This window comes from Argentina anserina, chromosome 4 (genome assembly GCF_933775445.1).
Source record: "Argentina anserina chromosome 4, drPotAnse1.1, whole genome shotgun sequence".
Taxonomy (NCBI): Eukaryota; Viridiplantae; Streptophyta; class Magnoliopsida; order Rosales; family Rosaceae; genus Argentina; species Argentina anserina.
Window position 1 is genome coordinate 2,882,295 of NC_065875.1, and position 24,618 is coordinate 2,906,912.

The 24,618-nt window shown below is 38.8% G+C and overlaps 2 protein-coding genes across 2 annotated transcripts in view; one reads left to right on the forward strand and one right to left on the reverse strand.

Moving 5' to 3' along the window:
• Positions 1-24,618, reverse strand: part of LOC126789913 (casein kinase 1-like protein 10) — a 308,889-nt gene that overhangs the window by 218,315 nt on the left and 65,956 nt on the right. The gene's annotated exons all lie outside the window — the stretch shown is intronic.
• On the forward strand, positions 3,434-6,071 carry LOC126789925 (peroxisomal membrane protein PMP22). The gene is made up of 7 exons (XM_050516006.1): positions 3,434-3,770; positions 3,959-4,057; positions 4,366-4,467; positions 4,573-4,648; positions 5,084-5,154; positions 5,242-5,327; positions 5,845-6,071. Exons 1-7 carry the CDS (start codon positions 3,699-3,701, stop codon positions 5,894-5,896), a joined length of 558 nt encoding a protein of 185 aa, XP_050371963.1. The 5' UTR covers positions 3,434-3,698; the 3' UTR covers positions 5,897-6,071.

Sequence of the window (24,618 nt, forward strand, 5' to 3'; positions counted from 1 at the left end):
GAGGGAAAGGAGAGAGAGACGAGAGGGAAGCGCGGTGTGAGGGGAAGAAGTGGGTTTCCGAAAATCGAAACCCTACTTCAGAAGTGTTTCCTTTTATACCCCCCCTAAAATCGGAAACTAACTTCCGTCGTTAATAACTGTTACGTACGACGTCCGTTTCGAACGCGTCATATACTCACGAACTCGTATCGACGAGCTCTACAACTTTCGTGAAGAAAGTTTTCACAACCGAGCGACAGAATAAAAAGTCGATAAATTCGTTCGGAAACGTACCGTTTTTCAAATTAAACGTTCTGAGAACGTTCCCGTTTCTCGTTTCATAACGTCGCAACCACTCACACTCATTCTAATTAAATTTCACAATTTTAAAGAATTCAAATCAAACTAATATCGTTTGAAAATTTAGGGTTATTACATTAACAATGTCCGAATTGAATGAAATTTTGTAGATATGATTTCAGAGTGAACCTTGTGAATAACATACCTAAATATTGAATTGCTTATGATGAAAAAATTTGACCGAAAAATGTGTCAAAATTAAAACTTTACTCTTTAACTTCATAATAAAACTTTATTTTGGATAGAAACTGATATATATATATATATATATATATATATATATATATATATATATATATATAGAGGAGGTCGTCAATCTGCTCATAGGAAGATAGGGTCAATAACAATACATCTCATACATTCATTTATATCGGGACAATTCAATCAAGCAGTATAAAGCAAGAATTTTTCTTATCGCTCAGGAAGAATTTGTTCAGCCCCCACAAAAGGATGAAGCGCCCAATGCAACTCCTTAAACCCTAGCAGTTATATGTCACCGAGCCACGTTTTGCGCAGAACGGAAATACGTGTACGTCTCTTTGAATCCAATTGTAGCGGCATCATACCTAATCATCCACAGGATGATGTCATCTCCTTCACATGCTTCGTTCCTTGTTCTCCTTCACGTACGACTTTGAGCCACATATCCTACGACTTGTATTCGTTTATTTTTTAAGGAAATCACTGGGGTTTATATAAAAATGAAATCAAGGCTAAAATAGCTCGTACATACCACTCCATTATCATATACAAATAGACAATAAATTGTGAGAGATACGACGGTACATAACATAAGTCTACTCATTCGACATGAAACTCAATTTATTCAAGTACATCTAGTCTACAACTAATCTAGCATGGAAATAGACAAGGACATGCCTAAAAAACAACTTGACAATATAGAATAGACAAAATAAAATCAAATGTCCACGTCATGCTAGTGCCCTTAGTAGGGCCATCCTTAGCAAAAAAAACATCCAAATATGGGCCTGGAAGAGCCCAATTAACCCATCAAAGCCAAGTCCAGATCCGAGCCCAAACGCCCAAAACAAAAACTGGCCTAAAGAGGCCCAACATACCATCTCAGCTGTTGCTTTCACCACCAACATCGACAACCGCATCACCGAGTCCGACAGTCGACTTGTCATGCCCTGCACTATCGTCGGTGACTGAGACCCAAAAGGGTCACACTGGCCATCCAAGATCGGCAGAGTCACCATAACTCCACCGTCGTCCAGATTCGTCACGGCACCTCCTCCACTACCAAGTCTCACCTCATTCCAATGGAGCCCCCTGTCATCAACTACATCTCGAACACCGACATCATCCCTAGACTACGCTGACGATGACGCAGACAACAAAACAACACTCACAGTTGCAGCAGTCCATGGCCGCCGCTGGAGCCTAGCGATCCCTCTTGTCTGAGTCCTGACGCTGCCTCTGAAGCTCTTTGTCGTGAAACTACCAACACACGGCCTAGAGAGATAGAATCCCAAGAACAACTTGTATTCGTTATTTGAATCAAAACAAATAAATCATACCCTAAAGAACAAATAATCTTGAAGACCAATAAATTAAAGAGAAAGTGCTAGGATTTTTCTTGTCGATGAGAATGAATCTCTTTATGCCATAGCGTTCATGGTTGCGTCTATGGCTCATCCACTACCATCTCACGGCTTTTGTTCAATTTCCCATAAACAATGCCAACTGTTGGTGCATAAAAAGACTAAGAAAGAGATCACCCAACAACAATCCCTCTCCTTTGATATTTAAGAAGCCCTAGATGCAACATCATGATTTTTGGGGGAAAAAAGTATCGTTACGATGATTCAATCATTCGGTGATTGCTATGCATCTTTTGTAAGATCCTCCTCCATATCTCCAAGTTTGTGAAAATATAGGTGTTGCTTCCTTATTCCTCATTTCATGTTGTAATGAGAAGTTTTTGTCATAGTAAGTAGGAGAAGGTGTTTCACGTTCTCCACTTTCTAATAATATTTTAGTAGTTTTTACTTTTTCAACTATCAAGTCACGTTTGGACGGACATTGGATCAAATTTAATTAATAGAGAGCACAAAGCTGAAAATTTATTCCCCTCAAGGAGGAAACAAACAAACGATTCACAAGTGATCAAGTTGTTTCAGAGGCAAAGACTTCTTCAATATTAATCAACCAGTGAGGAAGCTTTATGATACATTTGATAATAAATAAATTACAAGTCCGTGGAAGTTTAAGGACTATCCTCAGTTGAGTCAGTTCCTTTCCTGTCTTTTCTTCTTCATTTCTTGTAGTGGAATATGCACAGTGAACTGTTGAATAGCTTTCTAAGCCTTTTGATCGATGACTCCTTTAATGAGTTTTATCTATCCCCAAAAATATAATGGCTATCGATCTCCATCACCTACTAGTCCTACTTCATGCTTTCGAAAATGAGAACGAAATTCAAGAGAGCTCTAAATATTGTACATGACATTTTGCAATACGAAGCTACCTTGTTAATTACTACTAGTTTAAGTTTGACGGCTGACTACTTGACTAGTCCTTAAATTATTGTAATAATTATATTAAACATTGAGAGATTAAGATAACAATAACAGATCATAACAAAAACTGATAGACAATTTAGACACAGTAGGGCTTTCATTTAATGGACTGATCGAATTGATAATCTTAAGTAGAATAATGCAAATAGGCTACTTTATCATAACTTCCTCGTCAACAGATTAGACTAAAAGCCTAACCATAACCTCCTATCATTCTACAGGGTTATATGCGGTATACCACGAGGCCGCTAGAACCAAAGCAATGTAATACCTGCAAGTAAAATAAATTTACAATTCAAACATGAGCTATGAACTCAACATAGTGTAATCAGAACTGCACCACGAGGTTTGATTTAAAAAAATAAAAATTGCACCACGAGGCATCCCTAAAACTCTACGAAACCATATGATCGTCGGAACCAAGTCATAGCGCACACCCAAGAGGGTTTTTAGTTTCTTTCGCAAGCCGGAATTCAACCTTATGATTTTGGAATTTTTTTGGCTGAAATTGGAGCAACTAATATAAGAAAGGGAAAGCACATGTTCATCTTGCCCAACAACTTCTCAGTTCTCACACCTTTTTGGTTCGTTCTTAGAAATCTTAAACATCGTTCCCAACTTCCCGTAGTTCTAACAGCTCGGTCTCGTTGATCAGTGCTCACAACAATCCCACCACCTAACCCCAACTCGTCTTTTATGAAAGCAACTACTATTTATATGAAGTTATATATGAACTAGTTGTATAAAACCCCATTTCATTTTCACAATTTCACGTCAGAAGGAGAGAAGGAGAGAGAGGAAAGCTTTGGACTCACCATGTCTGAGATAGTCAGCGAGGCTTGGAGAAAATACCTTATACAACTTCAGTCCCACCCTCTCAGGACCAAGGTTCATTTCCGCTCTTGAATGAGACCCAGTTCTTGTTTCATGCAATCTGTTTATAGGGAGTCTTGTTTGTATAGATTTCGTTTTGTTGCAAAGATGATTTCATTGAGCCTGGTTTTGAAGATTTCCATGTTGCTGTATATGAAGTTGATGTCTTTGTTTAATTTTCTTTGAATTTTTCGGTTTTCTAGGCAATTACAGCAGGAGTTTTGGTCGGGCTTAGTGATGGAATAGCCCAAAAGATCTCTGGGATCAAAAAGCTTCAACTGAGAAGACTGTTTCTTATGATGGTATGCTTATTTTGATCAAGGTGTTCAAAGTTGTGTTATTTTGTTGTGTCTTATGTGTTTTTGGCCTCTTGGTGTAAAATCATCATAACAAGTATGCGTCTTTGTCATACTAAGAAAGCCAAGAGTTATGAATTGAAAGATTTGATTTCCAATTTCCCATTTGTCTTTTCTCATCCGGCATCTGTCAATCTCAAATATGCGGCTCGCGTATAAACTCATGGATTCACTAGGTTTATACATATGTAATTATGCTGTGCCATGCCTTGTGTATCATGTTGGCATCTGAAGGATTTGTGACTTGTTTCCAGCTCTATGGGTTTGCATATACCGGGCCGTTTGGACACTTTCTCCACAAACTGATGGATATAATATTCAAGGCAAAGAAGGACAATAAAACTATCGCAAAGAAGGTATAATCTTTTCTGGAGTAGGATTCTTGTACTTTCTATGAATGTTATTTCTTGTTTGTAGCATGTTTGAGTCAAGTATTGATGGATGAAAATTTCAATTATTAGGTTTTGCTGGAGCAGTTAACTTCATCTCCTTGGAACAACATGTTTTTCATGATGTATTATGGCTTGGTGATTGAAGGTATGCATGAATATCTGGCATTATCTTGAATCTGGTTATAGAGCAGTTTTCCGGCACCGTATTTTTCACAATTTCTGATATGGGTAGGCCTGACCATATCTCAGTATCTAGTACTGGGGACTTGGTTGTGCCTTTCTTTCTTTTGATGTGGGAGGGGTAATAAGGAGATGTCCACTGTGTATGTTCGGCTGTAGGGTAATCACATTTTGCAATTTCTGGTCGAAGAACATTTTTAGAGTATTTGTTCGATTACAGAATTGTTTACCCTTTGTAATGAAGTCTTTTCTTTGTAGTGAAAAATTAGTACTTAGCCAAGTTTTATGCTCATGGCATAAAACTTCAAGTCAAGGAAAGTTAGGACGAAAGTTCGGAAGGACTACCCCTCTGTACTTAGTCAAGGACTGATGCATTTTTGTTTTTACTCTGGCATTTCAGGAAGACCATGGAGTTTAGTCAGGACGAAAGTTCGGAAGGATTACCCCTTTGTACAGTTGACTGCATGGAAGGTTGAAAGATGAACCATGTCTCTGTTGCTTTGTACTCAAGGCCCTAATTGAATTTGATGGATAATAAAATTTTGATAATGGTTGCAGTTTTGGCCTATTGTTGGTTGGGTGAACTACCAGTATATGCCTCTGCAGTTTCAGGTTTTGTTTCACAGCTTCATTGCTTCATGCTGGTAAGCTACTATTTTTAGTAATTTTTGCTTGCCTCTTAACTGACCTCCCATTATCGCTAAAAGTTGCAGTTAACAAAGATATTCTGCAAGGTTGCCTTATCTCCCTTTGTATCTGTGTTTTTGATATAATGTCATGCGCATATCTAATAGAATAATAAGGAATAAGACTTTCTAAACCCAAATTGAAATTAATATCAAAATCTGTGCATGTATCTAGTAGTACCGTATCAGATATGCCAACCTTAGTAGAATACCATTTGAATTATAAAGGCTAGTGTCTGATGCCTACCCTATAACGAGTCGTAGGTAATTCATTTCTTAATCTGTGTATGTCTGATACACGTTAATACATAAATGTATCAGATATGCCTATTCTACAACCACTCTAGACATTCAGATTCAGGGCATCATTTCAATCAGAAATGCAAGTGTCCTTATTGTTAACAAAAATTTGCATATTTCCAGTTTATCTCAAGTAAAACTACCAACTCCTTCATCCTTTGCTTGCTAATTTCAGGGCTATATTCCTTAATCTGAAGGCTAGATCAGTGGTGATAAAACAGGCCTAGGACTGAACATCTTTCTTCTTTTTTTAGTTTTGTGAAAATTTGTAATTGCAATTATTATCCTTTGTCTTGGTAGCTGTATTAGCATTCTGAATGCCTTCGATTTGAGTTTCTGTTTCACGGTTGAATGTTGTAGAATGTACTTGGGAAATTCACTTATATTTCCAGAAGATCATTTATTTTTGGATTGATGGATACTAGAATCTACCATGGATGAACAAAGCTGTAAAAATGCATCACTTATGCACATATAACATGTTCAAGGATACGAATAAGTGAGAACTCTAGACCTCTAGTTCGTTATTACAGGATTCTCTTATGAGGTAATTCTTTATCCAAGATTGATAATAAGTCAAGAAGTTTTGCCAAATCAGTGGTTTCATAATATCAGAGTTCAGACTACGGATCCAGGATTTCAAATGGTTTTGCCTCTACAATTTATGCAGCAGGCTCTCTGTTTCTGGTTACAACTTCAAAGAACATCAATCGAATCCAAAAATTAATGGCTGTAAGAAAACTATCATCAATTAGCACAGAACAAAGGATGAACAAGGCCAGCTTAATCTTTTTTTCCTAAACTTCTGAAAAGTGCACTGCTTCCAGTGTTATTTTCTACCAAATATGTGTATTTTTTTCAAAACCGAAGGTTTTCACAGCTCTGAAAAAGGGGCAGAGCTTTGGATAGTCACCATCTCACTAAGAATTGCTTCAGGCCTTCAGCTTCAGTCGCACTAGTTGGCTTTATCTTTCAGTTCTTCACGACTCACGAATCATCTCATAAATCATATATTTGAGACTGGCCTGAAATTGTTGCTGTATAGAAAAGTAATATTTGTGTTCATCTGATTTGATACATGTGGGAGTTTAATTATCAAGAAGCTTCAAATGAGAAGGGTGCTTCTTATACTGGTATGCTAATTTTGATCTTAGTGTTTGCTGATGCAAAAAGTATGAATGAACAAAAGATCTATCTGCATATATAAAATCACAATCACATACAGGACACGGAGATATACGTAGTTAGTTGTTCAATACTTCAATCTAGGTTGCATTTCAATAAGTTGGCTTTAAATATAGGAACCATACAAAGAGAATTATTTTCAAGTTGGAAGTGAACATTAGGAAATGTTGGTGGTTTGAAAGAGTATATGAATTTTCGCTTCCTGCAACAATCTAATGTTGCAAAACGGTGCTAGTTATTAGCTTCTTCAATATGTACATCAGGTATTTTGCTTGGGCTATCAACCTCTCCTTGGAACAATTTGATCTATACCAATATATTAGTGCACTATGGCATGGTGATTGAGATTATCCATAGCTTCCCCAACAATTTCATTTCGGAAAGTAGTGCATTTCTCTTTCAGTCTAACATTGTTGCGGGAAGTTGAGGTCAGGCAGGAGTAAAGTTCAAAAGGACTATCACCGTCTTTCAGGCTCTTTCTATTCAATTGAATGAATGGGAGATATAAATATGAAACATGAACGTACCATTTCACTTGTTCAAAAAAAAAAGGTACCATTTTGTTGTTGTTCTGTACTCAACGAAGTTGGCAATACTGAAGGAGGCTATGATGGTTGCTGTTTTTTTTTTTTTTGCCTATTGTTGTTCAGGTGAAATACGTCTGTGCTGTTTAGTTCTTAGAGACTTGTTGGCTCAAATTTTGATAGATGAACTTGAACAGATAGGAAAAAAAGAGTAATAAAGAGTTCATGTCATGCACTCATGCTCCATTACGATGTTTAATTTGCAAGAAAAAAGCTTGGGTCCTTTACTGCAAAACTATGCTGAAAAAACCAACTTCGGTATTTGCCAAATAGTCAATGATTCCTAATCTGAAAGATCTATGGTCGCTAAGCAGACATAGGACACAGGAGCCTAATTTGTTTTCCTCTTTTCCTCGTTGATTAAATCTTATAGGCTCTTCTTCCTAATCTTTTCAAGTGGAGTAGTAAGTAGCCCACACCTAATGCTATTCTCTTCAAACTGGTTAGTAATCAACTTTGTCCGAAAAAAAAAAAGTAATAATCCAAATATTTTATGCTTGTTTAGATCTACGTTCAAACTGCCAAACAATAATGAACGGATTTGCATAATTCTGCCTTCATCGTCGACGCTGGAAGCTTAACCTTTGTGTATCTGGACATGACTTAAAGTACCACTTCGATTTTGCCAAAAAAAAAAAAGTACCACTTCGATGCAGAAATCAATAGTCGTTTTAAAGAAAGAGGTGAAGAGGTCTTCAAGAACGAACAACCACTAAAGCGGATGATGATGGCGCTAGATTGTCATCGTTATTTTACGAAATCATATTGCTAAAATGCTGGCTATATGTCTATATTGCTCTTGTGAAAGTAAATGTACAAAGAGTTTCCGAAGCTTGAACCTACATTTGACTGAGGTTCAATCAACCAATTTCTTATACCTGGCTACCTATTTCATAAACTATAAAGCCAAGCAAGTGATGTAGTCACAGAAAACATAAATACATTTCTTCAGGTGAAGAACCTCGATTAATAATTGACTTCAGATGATCCAATCAAACTCTTATAGATAAGTCGATACACACTTCACTGTAATTATTTAGTTCTCTAGTTGTGGTATAGATCGAACTATTGATCAAGTCAATCTCTCTTTAAGAATTACTGGTAATTATCGGGTTTGATATTTAATACCAAATCAATAACTTTACTATCATATTTTCATTTAGATGCTAACCAGTTCGTACATATGATCATGTTATGTCCTCGACCTAACGATTATATCAGACTAGTGAGACTACTATCATTGAAATATTCCTATTCTAGTTTGTCGTCATTTGTATTTCAAACATGAAATATGGATGTCACCTTAATATTACATTCAAGTGAAAATAGAGGAAACTTCAAAAATCAAATAAGAGCATTTTCAACAGCTCTTTTAAAACTCAAATAATCTCTATTTTATAGAATAAATATCAATTTTAACTTAAATAACTCATTTGAATCATCGTATATAATAGAGAAAGTGGGAAGATAGAGAAAAAAATCTCTTGATTATATATTTGTTATAAAAAAAATTCACTCTCTATTCTAAAAAAATAACCTTAAAATGAATGATTTATCACTCATTTTCTGATTTTGGTATAAATTATGACATCATGAGATTCAATTTGATTTTCATTTAATTATACACATTTGCATTTAATTTTATACAATAGAATATAAGATTTGTTGAAGTTTAAGTTTTTTTGTAGATATTTAATATTTTCATCCTCTATAATAGAGATTTTAAAATGAGTTGTTGGAAATGTTCTAAACCCTTATGATCACAAAAGCAATAGGCTATTATGTGAAGAAGAGAGCTCAGAGGTATTCATCGCGTCCTCGATCAGATGGTGTGTTCTTGATCGTCTCTGATGGAGTACTTAAAAAAACGCAAATTAACCATATATTCAGACTATGCAGCCCCAAAAGGTGCGGGTAATACTTGGGAATAAATCTAATAATTCCGGTTGGTGCATGTGATAATATTTTGGGCAGATTACTTGGCCTGAGTGGTCAAGTGGTCAAGATGACTAGAATCTAGATGAGCTCGACCTAGATAGCTGTTCATATCTGACTCAGCTCTGATCAAACTCAAACATTAGAGAGGAGAGATTTCTTCAACCATTAAGGTAATAAGCAAAATTCTACTTACACTATCGACCATTAATGTCAATATATATTAAAGCTCATGGACAAGCTTATTAGAATCATTTCCAACGAATTCAAGAGAACTTATCTCAATTTTCTTCATCGGTTTGAGGCAGTTTTTGGGGTGTTCGTCATGTTGGGGAATGCAGAAAAATGAACTGTAGAATAAAAATCGAAATAACTCACAACCACAAGCGGAAAATAAAAATAATAGAGAACACCGGGATTTAACGTGGTTCGGCAAAGTGCCTACGTCCACGGGTAGCAATAATAAAAAACCTCCACTATACGAATAAATGTTACACTGAGAGAAACACTACTTCAACACTCACACTTGAAGGGGTACACTCTTACACACTTTATTTTTCTACACACACAAAACTCTCTACTTGGAGTTTTCTCTCTATCTCTCATTCTTGATCACACACAAGATGATCTCTGCCTTATTGTTTTTCTATATTTATTGCACAATTTCTCGTGCCTTTATATAGGCAAACATCTTTGTGCAATTCATGCATTTGCATGTAACATGCTGGAAGCAAAGTCAATCTTCATCCTTGATTCATGCTCAATGTTGGCATGTTCATCAATGCATTCTTCTTTCTTTCTCAAACAAATCAGACACATACCACCACAAGGTTGTAGATTTGTTTCTTACCTTCAACAAAGGCTACTCCAAGTTTCAACAAAATCAACTTCATCAATTAATGGGTCACCAAAGTAATATGTGTGCTTGATTTACTCATGTGAATATCACATAGTTTTCTCACCTCCATTAATGATGAATTGACCATATCAATCTCCCCCTCCCGACTTAGATGGAGGGATGCGTCATTTCATATGCGCTTCTACATAACTCAAACTTCTCATTCGGTAGAGACTTCGTCATCATATTCGAACTGTTCTTGTCTGTATATTTTCTTCAGCAGCATTTCCTTAGCTTCCAGCACATCACGTATCCAATGATACCTCACATCAATGTGCTTTGACCTCGAGTGAAAACTCAAATTTTTTTCTCAAGTGAATCGCGCTTTGACTGTCACAATGCAAGACAAACTCTTCCTGTATATGACCCAATTCTTGTAAGAATCTCTTCAACCACAAAATATCTTTGCACACTTCCGTAGATGCAATATACTATGCTTCTGTAGTGACAAAGCAACACATTTTTGTAGTTTTGATTGTCACAAGACAGCTCCCCCTGAAAACGTGATAAGGTATCCGAATGCGGACTTTCTCGTGTCAATATCCCCGACCATATCTGCATATGTGTAGCTAACTAGTTCAGACTTGCCACTTCCAAAGCATATACTCATCTTTGAAGTTCCTCACAAGTATCTCAGAATCCACTTGGCAGCATTCCAGTGCTCATTGCCTGGATTAGATAAGAATCTACTAACAACACCAACTGTATGTGTTATGTCTGGTCTAGTACAAACCATCGCGTACATCAAGCTCCCTACTGCTGAGGCATATGGCACTGTTGCCATTTCTTCCTCCTCTTCTTATGACTTGTATGACTCTGCTTTGAGTTGAACTTCATGTGACTAGCAAGTGGAGTAGCAACTGGTTTTGCTTTCTCCATGTGGAAATGCTCTAGTATCTTCTCAATGTATTTTTCTTGTGATAACCATAATTTCTTGTTCCCACGATCACGGGCAATCTCCATGCCAAAAATCTACTTGGCTGGTCTCAAATCCTTCATATTAAAGGACTTTGATAAATCTACCTTTAACTATTGAATCATAGCAGTATCTTTGCCAACAATTAACATATCATCTACATAAAGTAGTAAGATGATAAAATTACCTCCAACGGGTTGTTGAATATAAACACACAGATCTGCTGACGTTCTCTTGCACCCATGACTCACCATGAAAGAGTCAAACTTCTTATACCGTTGTCTTAGTGCTTGCTTCAATCCGTACATGCTTTTCTTCAACTTGCAAACCATATGCTCATTTCCATTGACTTCAAAGCCTTCTGGTTGCTCCATATATATTTCTTCATCTAAATCACCATGAAGAAATGCAGTCTTCACGTCCATCCGCTCCACCTCTAGATCCATGCTCGCAGCCATGCCCAAAATGACTCTAATCGAAGTCATCTTGACAACAGGTGAGAAAATCTCATCAAAATCAATTCCTTCTTTCTGTCAGAATCCTTTGACAACTAAGCGAGCCTTGAACTTTGTCAGTTTCTCATTCTCATCTCGCTTTAACTTGAACACCCACTTGTTCTTGAGTGTTTTTCGGCCTTTAGAAAGCTTCACCAACTCATACGTGTCGTTCTTTAGTAAAGACTCCATCTCATACTTCATGGCTAGTCTTCATTTGTAATAACCCGAATTTCGTTATTCATTTCTTGTAATTTCATGGAGATTAATGAAATGATATTTTGGTTATATCCATACTCTACGTCTTTTAAATAGCCTTCATTCGAAATAGGAATCGGTCCGAGAACCATTCAGTCATTTTTTTCGATTTAATTCGGTTGACTTAATAGTTGACTTTTAATTCGTCGCTCGTTTCATGAAACTTCCTTCACAAAAGTCGTAGAGCTCGTCAAAACGAGTGTGTAGATATGTGACACGTAGTAATCAGAAGTTGGAGGAGTGAAATTTTAATTACGGAAGTTGTTGTTGAAAAGGGTTAAAGGGGGAGAGAATTGGGAAACAAATATCTTTTTTCCCTCTCATCTCTTCTTCATTTCTGCCCTGTGCTTATCTTCTCATTCTCTTCTTCTTCATCTTCTTTCTCTCCATAAATTCTTCTTCTCCTTTGATCTTCTCACCCAACCACCGTGGTGCTTGTTGTTGCTTGTTGTTTGCTTGCTGCTGTTGCTGCTTGCTGTTGTTGCTGCTTGATTACTGTTGCTGCTGCCCATGCTGCCGCTGCCTGGGGAGTGTTCCTGCAGCTGTAGCCGGCAGAAAGAGACCTTAAGGTACTAGTAAAGCTGCTGGTTGTGTGCACCAGTGGCTTGGTTGGTTGCTGCTGATTTTGGGCAGTGACTTAAGGAGCTCAGCTTGGTAATTTCGTTTTTCCTTGTTGGTTATGTTATATTATTGTTTGGTGGTGTTCTTAGTGGTAATGGTGAGTTATTTGAAGGTCAAGAGGTATTGTAAGTTTTGGGGTCTTGGTTGTGAGAAGTGGAAGGGTTTAAGGGAATGCACAAAAGGTGTTTGATGGAATTCCTGTGAGAGATTTTGATACAGTGGAAGTAGTTAGGCCACTGTTTTGGTATTTTTGGTAGTGAAGGGGTTCTTTTGGAAAGCAAGAGAGGCTCGAGGGAGTAGGGGATGTTTGGGAGTGCCATGGTATTGTTTGGGGAAGTTGTTTAGTTAAGTTGTGACATTTTGGAAAGTTTGGTTTTGGGAAGTAAGAGAAGAAAACGGTGAAGAGGTTAGAGTGGATGCCACTAGTGTGTGGCATGTGTGACGTTAGTAACTTCAGCATTCTTGCTGAAATTTATGAAGTGTTTATTATTTGAGTTGTTTTGGTTCCTTTTTACTAAGTGGAGCTTTGTTTAACTTAGGTGCTTGAGTTGGAAACAAGTGTTCGACTTGTTGAGTTAGAAGTGGAAGCAAGCATTAAGGTGAGTAAACCTCACGTTTGGTCTAGTTACCTTGGCGGTAGCTAGACGTGTGAACTTACATTTTATATATTTTTTTACTTGTTGTGTGATTCATTATAGATGTGTATATATTTGGTGATTTATATACGTATATCTAAATGGTGATATGATATGCGTATATTTATCACTAAGTATATAAAGCTACTATATTGTGTATTTTAGTTGGTTTTCATTGAACTGTGGAGGATGGGACTGAGGGGGAATAAAATGTATCTCTCGGTAAATTAGAGGTCTTTGGATGGATTATTGTATAGTCGTAGTGCTTATATGTTGTGTGACCGGAAGGGAAGAAAATGTACCTTCCGGCATTATTGTGTGGTGATTATTTTGTTGTTACCGGAATGGAAGAAAATTTACCTTCCGGTATGATTATTGCGTGTGTAGCTTTGTGAGTTGTGGTGTTGTCTTTATGGCGGCCTTATGAGGCAAAAGACTTTGTGTGAGTTTTTCTGCCTTAGTGGCGGCCAGTTTGGCGAAAGAAAATGAATACATATATTTAGCCTTAGTGGCGGCCCAAGTGGCAAAATGTATTTCAATGTTCTGCCAGTGTGGCGGCCTTAGTGGCGTAGGCATATGTCAGAACCACTCCTTGGCCGGTTGTGGGGATGATCATCTAGAGTTCTAGTATTACTGCCAATCTTCTAGGTGCGACTTGAGGGTCGCATTAACCTAAAATGTTCTGCATGTGTTGTGATGTGATTGTGAGTTGTGATTATGCTTGTGTGGCAATATGTGGCGTTTGTTGTGGTATTGGTTGCGAGTTGACGTTGTTAGTGTTGTGATGATAATGTTGTTTTATATATATTTCTGAGTTTAGAAATATGTTACATTATCCTTGAGTATTTCTTTTAGTTTACTCATACCAGCCTTGTAGCTGACCAGGTTTGTGTTTACAATCCTGGTGTTCCATTATTGGTGCAGGGGGTAGTACTGCAGGTACTTCGCAGTAGTAGAGGCGGAAGGAGTGAGCAGTTTAACAGCAGTGTGTTGTTTTAGCTTCTGTTCATTTTCCTATTTTGGTGAGGACTTGTGAGAGTTGAATACTGTACAACTTACACTTGTAACTACGTTTTGTTACAGTTTCAAATCTAAGTGTTTTGTTAAACTTGGATAAGATATTCAGCTGCTGTATCGTAATTTCGTTTATTGAAGTAATATCAGTGTGTTAGCATCCATAAATTTGAAATTTTACTGTTCTGAATTGAGGGATGTTTCACCATTTGTCGTGGTCTTGATGAATCTTTACTTTCATGTAACTTTCAGGCTCTCAGTCACTAGTCAAAAGGATGTAATTTACATAAGGATCATCTCCATCATTAGTCACCAAAATATATTGAGATGATGGATACTTGGTGGATGGAATCTGCCTCTTAGTTCTTCTATGAACAGCTACTTGATTATTCACATACTGCTCTCCCTGATCAAACTCCCCTTCATCTTTGACTTCAGCATCTCCCGTGTCAAGTACATTTTCAACTCTATCACCTTGCAGCCCCACATTGGATTCCTACTGCAACGGTGAATCATAAATGCGACTATCACTTGTTGCATTTGGTAGTACCTCTTTGTCGAAATCTGCAATAGATTGGTTTTCATGGAACACCACATCTCTGCTTTTTATGAATTTCTTAGTCTTTGGATTCCACAACCGGTAGCCAAACTCTTCTTCACCATAGCCGACAAATATGCATGGTGTTGCCTTGTCATCCAGCTTTTTCCTCTGCTCTTTGGATACAAGTGCAAATACTTTACATCCAAATACTCTCAAACGTGAGTATGATGCATCTTTCCCAGTTCAGATTCATTTGGAGTCTTAAATTCTAAAGGTACACACGGTGCTCTGTTGGTTAGGTAGAACGCAGTCTTCACAGCTTCTCCCCAAAATTCTTTTGATAATTTTGCCATCTTCAATATTCATCTGACTTTCTCCATAATGGTACGGTTCATCCGCTCTGCTACGCCATTATGTTGAGGGGTGCCAGGAACTGTCTTCTCATGTCTAATGCCATGCTTTGAACAATAATCTCTAAATTCGTGTGTTATGTACTCTCCGCCATTATCACTACGAAGGCACTTCAATTTTCTTCTGATCTCCTTTTACATCATTGCGTGTAAAATTGTAAACGTTTGGAATACCTTTGGCAACAGAAATTAGCGATTTCTTTGCCAACAACTACAGTCCTTTCTCACTCATGTGGCCAAGACGTCTATACCACAAACTTGGAGTAGATTCCTCAACTACATTCAACTCACTCTTGCATATCTTTCCATAGGTCTTGTAGAGTGTGCAACACATTTTTCCTCTGGCAACTACAAGAGATCCCTTGGTAAGCTTCCACTTTCCATCACCACCATGATGATGAAAGCCTTGTCGATCAAGTACACCAGTTGACATAAGATTGAGACGTGGACCAGGAACATGTCTCACATCTTTCAACAATAACTGACAGCCCACATCTGTCTGCAAGCAAATATCTCTAATCCCAGCAATATTGGAGTAGTTGTCATTGCCCATCTTCACTTTACCAAAGTCACCTGCTTTGTACGTAGTGAAGAACTCTACGTGAGAGGTGGCATGAAATGAGGCTCCGGAATCAACGATCCATTGAACTCCAGGATTATTTACCAGTAGACATTCACCTCCAAGTGACATGACTCACACTCATCATGAGACACCGCAGTAGCAACATTGTATGTGTCCTCCTTTTGTTGATGAGTAGCGTCTTCTCTCACTTCTTTGAATTCCCGCTTCAATTTGTTACAATTTTTCTTCATGTGGCCTAGAAGACCACAATGATGACACTTTATGTTGAACCTTGTTCTAGAGTTGCTCATACTCCTTTCATAACCTCTGGGTCCTTTGCTCTTACTCATTCCTCTCCTCTCCGCAACGAATAATTGACCATTTTCTTAACTTGATGAAGAACTCCTTATTGTTTCTTCGTTGAACATATTATCTTTAATATTTTCCATATATAATACACCTTTAGGAACATAGTTACTTACAGTGACAACAAATGTCTCCCAGCTATCTGGTAACGACCAGAGCAGCAACAACGCTTGTAACTCATCATCAATCTTCATGCTCATCGTGGCTAATTGATTGAGTACACTCTGAAAGTTTTTGAGGTGGCCGGTCACTTGAACGACTCCCCGATACTTCATGTTGACGAGCTCTTTAATGAGAAAAGCTTTCTTGGCAGTAGTCTTTTTCTCAAATAAGGACTCCAGCTTCAACCAAAGCTCATGTGCGCTGGTTTCATTGGCAACATGGTGAAACACACTATCGTCCACTCATTCACAAATATGACCGATGGTTTTGCGGTTCATCTTCGTCCAAATTGCTGGTGAAATCTCACTTGTCTTGGCATCGTCTCCCTCGATCGGCTCATGCAAATCGTTGCAATAGAGAATATCCTCCATTCTTGGCTTTCAGGTAATCTAGTTGGAGTGGTTGAGTCTGATCATGGTACTTTGTGATCCTTCCATTCAAGCAGCTCCCAGTCAGAACCAGGAGCTCTGATACCACTGTTAGGGAATGGGAATGAACTGTAGAATGAAAATCGAAATAACTCACAACCACAAGCAAAAAATAAAAATGATTGAGAATACCGGGATTTAATATGGTTCGGCAAAGTGCCTACGTCCATGGGTAGGAATAATAAAAAAACCTCCACTATACGAAAAAATGTTACACCAAGAGAAACACTACTTCAAGACTCACACTTGAAGGGATACACTCTCACACACTTTATTTTTCTACACGCACAAAACTCTCTACCTGAAGTTTTCTCTCTATCTCTCATTCTTGATCACACACAAGATGATTTCTCCCTTATTGTTCTTCTATGTTTAGTGCACCATTTCTCATGCCTTTATATAGGCAAACGTCTTTGTGCAATTTATGCATTTGTATGTAACATACATGGAAGCAAAGTCAATCTTCTTCCTTGATTCATGCTCATCAATGCATTCTTCTTTTTTTGTCAAACAAATCAGCCACCTACCACCATAAGGTTGTAGATTTGTTTCTTACTTTCAACAAAGGCTGCTCCAAGTTTTAACAAAATCAACTTCATCAATTATTGGGTCACCAAAGCAATATGTGTGTTTGATTTACTCATGTGAACATCACATAGTTTTCTCACCTCCATTAAGAAGGGATTGACCCTATCACGAGACGGGGTGGAAGAGGAGGGGAAATCGAAACCCCGGGGGTGGGTAAAAAACGATGGGGGCTGAGCGACTGATCCAATAGTTAGGTCATGGATCTGGGTAAAAGATATTCTTATGTACGTCCTAATGTGGTCTAGACTTGAGCGATCATACTTAAAATCATACATTTACCCTAAGACGTTACCATCTTGATACGTCTTAATTAGAAAGTGATAATGATATGGTGGATTAAGACAGCAACCTCAAGTAGGAAGGAAACTTCCTTGAGACTAATTCTAGATAACTTGTAAAAGAATGCATGCATGCGTTTTCCACAAGAAAAACGTCGTCGATCGTCTACAGAGCTTTTTCTGAAGAACTGCTCCCAAATTTATTCACGTACTGTACATTCTTTTACCGCAAATGGAATTTTTTTTTTGTAAGACACTTTTCTTTGCATCAAAATATACGTTTCCTTTTCTTTTTCTTTATGAACAGGAAGTGTAAGGTACGTACTAAGATATATCACAGACCAAGCAGTTCTTGCTAGCTAACATCAATTTGTACATTATTAAACGAGTGACCTCCAGGCCATAACCCACATCGATCTCGTTCCAGTCGTTCGTATTATAGTATATAAGAAAATTCAGTTTTAAAATGACCAACACTTCATACCATAAGAGAGAGATATTATAAATTCTGAGATACTAGATCATAAACAGCCAGCTACATGTGCTTAAAGCTGGTTAAGAATCATGTATCTAGTTTCTTCATATCTTATAATAAAACGATTGATCGAATCATTACAATATTGGTTTACTTGTCCTATAATTCGATCCAGCTACAACCTAATCATGTAATGAATCAATGCTCCATTATCAATATTTATACGTACGAATTCATTCACTTTCGAAAGTGAAATTAGTTGACAAAATGACACAATATCGCTGATGGTGTATAGAGAAATTTTTTAATTAAAGATGGATGCTGTTTCGACAATTATCGCTGATGGTGTGCGAAGAAAATTATGTAGGAATTTCTACACGATTAAGCGCACGTTAATAATTTCACGAGATGGCAATTAATCAAGTTGCTGATGCTCCAAATTCTAAAATTACTTCTTCATCTGGCATACAACACCAGAATTTATGATCATTCCCCTTATTATAGAATTTTGATGGCTCTTATCAGTTATCAATCTTCGGGATCCTGGATAAAGTGTTCTTATATTGTTATGTCGGATAGGTATTGCTCTTTGTCTGCCTTCCTTTATTTTTCAACTTCAATAAATTTTCTCGTTATTACGCGAATTCAAAAAAAAAAAATTAATAAGAGAAGGCAGAAAAAGTGCATGGTACCTGTTATCATGACGTACAATCATCGTTGATAGTTTGGCCACTGTTTTCATCGATTAACTTAACGGACGGATATCCATAGCTACTGGCTGCTAACTGAAGTCGCGATAACACGGTTAATTAATACCCTCCAGGCCTCCATTAGGTTTGATTACTACAAGCTCCCATTGCTACAAGCCCGACAATTGCATTGTATCAATTCATACATACAGATTGTTCGGCAATTCACGCGCATGTACAAATTATATACGAGAAAACTGAAAATAATCAATGCAGAACTTTCATGTCAAACCTACGCGATATATATATATATATTGATCACCACACCCCCAGTATGCATGTTGCAGAAGCATGCATTGTTGCCTAGCTGCAGCAGAAGCATACATCGCCGTTCTGACATTCACCCACACTCGAGCGAGAGACATTTGTATATCTATTGCGTACTCGAATAAAACATTATGCATAAGAACACAGAAGACACGATCAATGTTAATCAGCCATAACCACAACTCCTACCCTTCTCATTTCCCATGCAATATAATGCCAATTATCCCAAACGCAAAGCCAAGCATATATATGCATATACATATACGTACGCGAACATCAAAATACATGTATGCAACAATTAATATATCAAACCATGCATTCATGCATGAAGCAGTAGATATATATCCACCAAAAACCCAGAACACAACATTTATGCAGATATCTCGTAGCACAAACCGATCAAAGCTTAGCTACCAGAGGCATCTATGAAATATAAAAGGGGTTCCAATTAACAACAATAATCCTCACATCCAGATGATGCAACAACATTGTCTCGCTTTTACATGCAATGATTCAACAACGTACGTACATTGTCCCGCTTCTTCTTCTTCTTCATCATCTTCAACGACGTCGTCATACAAACTCTACAAAACAAGATATAAATATTACCATCAAATACAAATCGGCGTGACTCCGACCACCGACTGTAATACTAAAATTGTCGTCGGATATCAGCAGTAGCGTAAATATTGAAACCACACTGTGGCCAGCTTTCGCGATAGTAACTTCTACTACTCTGCTAACTAACCCTCCCACCAACCACGACGCGCCACGTACCCCACCCAATAGTCACATCTGAATCCACCGAGCCAGTTGCGTCGGGTTCACAATTCCCGGAATGTGGGCCCCTTCCATCTTCAGTATACTCGCCACCCCAGCGTAACTATCCTGCACCGCACCCTCACCCGGCTCGGCTTCGGCCGGCTTCGTCACCCTCCTCGGCTCGGCTGCTCCGGCCGGGCAGCACTCCTCGCCCAGGAGCGTGCCCCTGGTTATAAAATTGTACGCCATGTAGCCCGCCAGGAGCCGATTATTCGACACCGCCGGCGTCGACGGCGGCCAGCTCGGAGTCGGAGTCGGAGTCGGAGCCGCCGATGGCGGTGGTAGTCTAAAGCCGAGCTCTGAGCTGTCGTCTCTCTCCTTTCGTTTTCTGGGCGGGCCACGTGGCGGGATCCTACGGCTGTTATGGACCTGGTAACTCATCTTTAAAAAAATGTGGGGGGGGGGTTTAAAATGTAGACGCCACGACAGGTCGAGAGTCCGGAATAGACGGGGGTAAAACCGTCAGAGAGGGGCAAAAGAGTCAGATCAGCTGCCGGGACTTTTTTTTAAAAAAAGAGCCAAACTTCCCAGGGTTAGAAATGTAATTAAGATAATTACGGGGAGAGAGAAATAAATTAAAGAGGAAATGAAAGAGGGAAGGTGAGGCTGAGATTCGGATTAGGTTGGGGGAGGTGGGGATTGGATCTGAAGAGGATCAAATAGGGAGGGCGATCGGATAGGAAACGACGGCGTTTTAGGAAGCGGGGCAGCCAGGTTTTTGGTGGAGGATCGGAGGAGGAGGACGAGAGGTTGAGATTTCAGAGAAGAGAAAAGAGGAAGGAAGATTGGGGGCGGGTTTAGAGAGAAAAAGAAGACTGACTGGAGCGGCGTTTGGTTCGTTTCACGGATTTTATATGAAAGCATGGTTTAGTCATTACCCTTTGTTTTTGAGAGAAATAACGTGATTGCCATTTGGTTCAATGACTAAATGCCTTTTCGTGGTGTCTATTCTGGACTTCAATAGTTTTTTAATTTTGATTTAAGGTGAAAATATTGTTATGTTAAAATATGATGTAGTGGCTCAAGGCATTTAGCCACCGGTTACCGTCCGAGCTGCACGGCGTTGTCACCGCTGGCGTAACCATATAAAAAATCAACCAATGAGATGTTATGGCTATGTAGACTATATATTACATAAGAGAAACGTGATCATTGATGGTTTAAGTTATTTTTAAATCACGGTTCTTTATTTGATTTTAATAAATGTATTTGAGTGGAATTCGTTTTCTCTTTCATGTAGTGCTTTTTAAAGAAAGCTATATAATTGAGTTAGCTGTTGTACACATTTTTTGTGTCTACGGTCTACACCAGTACGTGTGGTAATTTTAGCTAACAGATGATTGGGTTGTCAAATGTGAAAATATGAAATTTAGAAAGATTGCTACAATGAACTATGAAGCTAGTTTTCAAGCCTTAGTGAACCTATAAAAGAAATGGCACCCACTCTTCCTCTACATGCAGTAAGAAATAAATAGGACAATAAATTAAAAATTACGGCAGATCTATTTATTTATAGTTAATTAAGACGTGAATATGACTCTGTAAAACATGTCATTTCAATAACATTCAACTAAATTTCTAAAAGAATTCGGCAAATGTCGTGATTTACAGCTCTTTGCGTACTTCACCGCCACAATTCTGCCGGTAATGATCAAATTTAACTTGGGGGTATATATGATGATCAAATTGACTTGGGAGTGTTTTAAAAATGTTCTGCAATTTTTTTTTTTAATTTACAATTGAGTACGTGGTTAGAGAATGCATGTAGAACTGTTATGTAGTATGTACTGATGCGTAGATATATATCCTGAAGAAATTATTAAGCTACATACAATCAGAATATGAGGTCATTGGTAAAGCTTTAACAAAAGATCTAGGTGTCCATTAATTCGATCGTGTTAAATCCTCATTGACTCATTGCATGTTGTACGTAAATTGAGGATAACTAACTTTTAACATATTGTGACAAAATCAAATAATGAAGGTTTTATGCAAGAGTTTTGTTTCTTCGGTCATGAACGTTAGCTATGTTACCTATGTACGTATATTAGATTTCATCCAAGCTAGCTAGCTAGCTAGACTAGTAGACATCTTCTGAATTACCACCGTATTCATATTATTCTGAGTTTAATCAAAAGCTCTTTCGGTAAAACTATTCTCTCTCGATCACTATGAGCCGACTGAATGGAATAAGGGTCTTGATATAATTCTTCCATGTATAAGGATACCCGACAAAGACATTAAACTATTAAAGGGTCAAATCAGGGTCCATATTACCTTGTCTATTTCCCTTTTGTTTTGATTTGGGGTCGAATTTTTATTGCTTTCAATTCTTGCTGAAACTGTGACAAAGAGCCCGGTGTTCCGGGAGAATTACTATTCTACCATTATGTGTGTCTTAGCCTAATAGGTTTCCTGTTAAGAGATAGATTAGCATCTCCGTAATAGATTAGGACTCCGAATCCTACGGAATTGTGGTTTTGTAATGCCTATATATAGGCCTCCATATCATTCAATAATACACAATTATTTCATCCTGAAACACGTTATCAGCACGTTGCTCTAAAACCCTGAACTTTTAGAGCCCTATTTTTTTTTCTCTCTCTCTCTCCTCCGCCGGCCGCCGTCGATTCCAAGCTCCGGCATCTCCTCGCCGGCGCACCTCCTGCAGCCGGCGCACCGCAGCCCCCCCCCCCCCCCCCCGCAGCCCCTGCCCGCAAGCCCTGCACGCAGCCCCGCAACCCCTGCGCGCAGCCCCGCGCGCAGCCCCTGCGTGCTGCCCCCGCAGCCCCTGCATGCTGCCCCGCAGCCCCTGCATGCTACCCCCGCAGCCCCGCACGTTGCCCTGCCCTGCAGCCCCCGCAACGCAGCCCTGCACGCACCCCTGCAACCCCCCCTGCTGCCCCTGCGACCCCCCTGCTGCCCCTGCACGCAGCCTCCGCAGCCCCGCAGGGTATCCTCCGCATTCGCTCCGCAAAAACATCTTTTTGCCCCGAAAAACCCCGCATCAGAGGATTCAAAATTGCTCCTCCCGCATATATACGCCATGAACGCGAACTGCACAAGCAAACTCTTCGCTCAAGAGAAGCTACTCCCGTCTTCTCTACCCTTTTGGGCCTTTAAACTATTTCTCTTTTTTCCTTTTTATTTTCCTATTGCTTATTAAATCGTTTATTTGCACGTTTTCGTTTTCTAACTATGTTTCACGTGCTTGCATAGGAAAAGTGATCACTCGTCGTACTATGGTGATGACATTCATGCCGAGATGGATGATACTTTTGTCATCTACATACGATTTTGATCGTACCCTCCCAAGATTTTATGTCATCGGACGAAGATCGAAAAGGAATTCAACAAGCAACTTCATGCATGACGATCGATTTGCAGAGCAATTTACTTATATGCGGTCTATTTGGCAGACCAACAAGTATGTTTTTCTTAAAGTTGCTGCTTTTGAAGATATATATATAAATTATCGGGCGCTATTAGCCTTTTTCATGTCTTCTTTTCCGGCCTTTCTTATAACGCCGATGAGACCAAAGAGGGATATGATTCCCCTCTTGGTCGACGTTTTTCGTGTGACGGTCCTGGGGGAGTCACGTTATTATTTAAAAAGGAAGATATCGATTTCGTGTGGTCGCCTGAGTGCACCGCTGTTTTGGGTGCGATCATGAGAATCGCCGATATGCATCGATTATTTTGTGACCATATACATCACAACCCTTCTAATTCCGGTTACATACTTGAATATTTCGATTATTCGAAACCTATCCAACCCTCGTTTCTTATGGATGCGTCGCCATCGCGACTGTTATTTGAATGTTTGAGTTTTCTTAAACTCATGCCTATAAACGATAATCCCAAGGTCTACGTACTCATTTATTTGAGTTGATTCATTACTCTGATGCAGCATTATTTGCTGACAAAAGATCCCAAAAATAAAGAATTCTATGGGACACACTTAAAGTGATTTAATGAACGTCTATGACGTTGTATTATCAGAGTTGACCTTGATGCATACTCCACATCCAAGAAACGCATGTCATTTTTGGCACCTGTATCTATTTCTCAAGGGAATTTTGGAGATGGAAACGTAATATTCTTACATTCTCAAGTAAGCACATTTTTGAGCCTCGGGCTAAGGCTCCGCCCAATCCGATATGCAAGATTTTGTTGCTACGGACTTTTGATTAGTCACTCTATTTTGACTATGTCTTCTGCTTACTATTTTTCAAGTATGACGTTGGCATTGCCATGATTATTGCTCGACTTTATCCTAAGTCGTCTATTGGAATTGGAAGCTTGTTTGTGTTGTATTAAATATTGACATATTCTATAAAATTTCTCGTCTTTCTTCGACTTGTGAGAATTTTATTTGCCTTGGCTTAGCATGCATGGTCAACGTTTACAACTCACGTGGTTTTTAAATTGGCCGCTTTTGGGTTACATGGGACCCCAATAGCACTACATTGTGATTTTGGACTTTAAAATTTGGAAAACGGACCTCGGAACGTCAAAATTGACGTCGTTTTTTCCGGTTACTGTTCCGGAGTTTCCGGAACGTTTTCCGGCGTATTCGCCGCCTTCCGGCCATTTTCCGGCGTTTCCGGCACCGCCATCCGGTTCCGGACGGCGTTCCCTGTCGGACCTGAAGTTACGGCCTCCATACCGGCCAGGTCCGGCCACCGCCGGCCGGATTTCCGGCAATCGGTGCCGCCGGCTTCCGACGAGTTTTTCCGACGTTTTTTTTTCGTCGTTTCT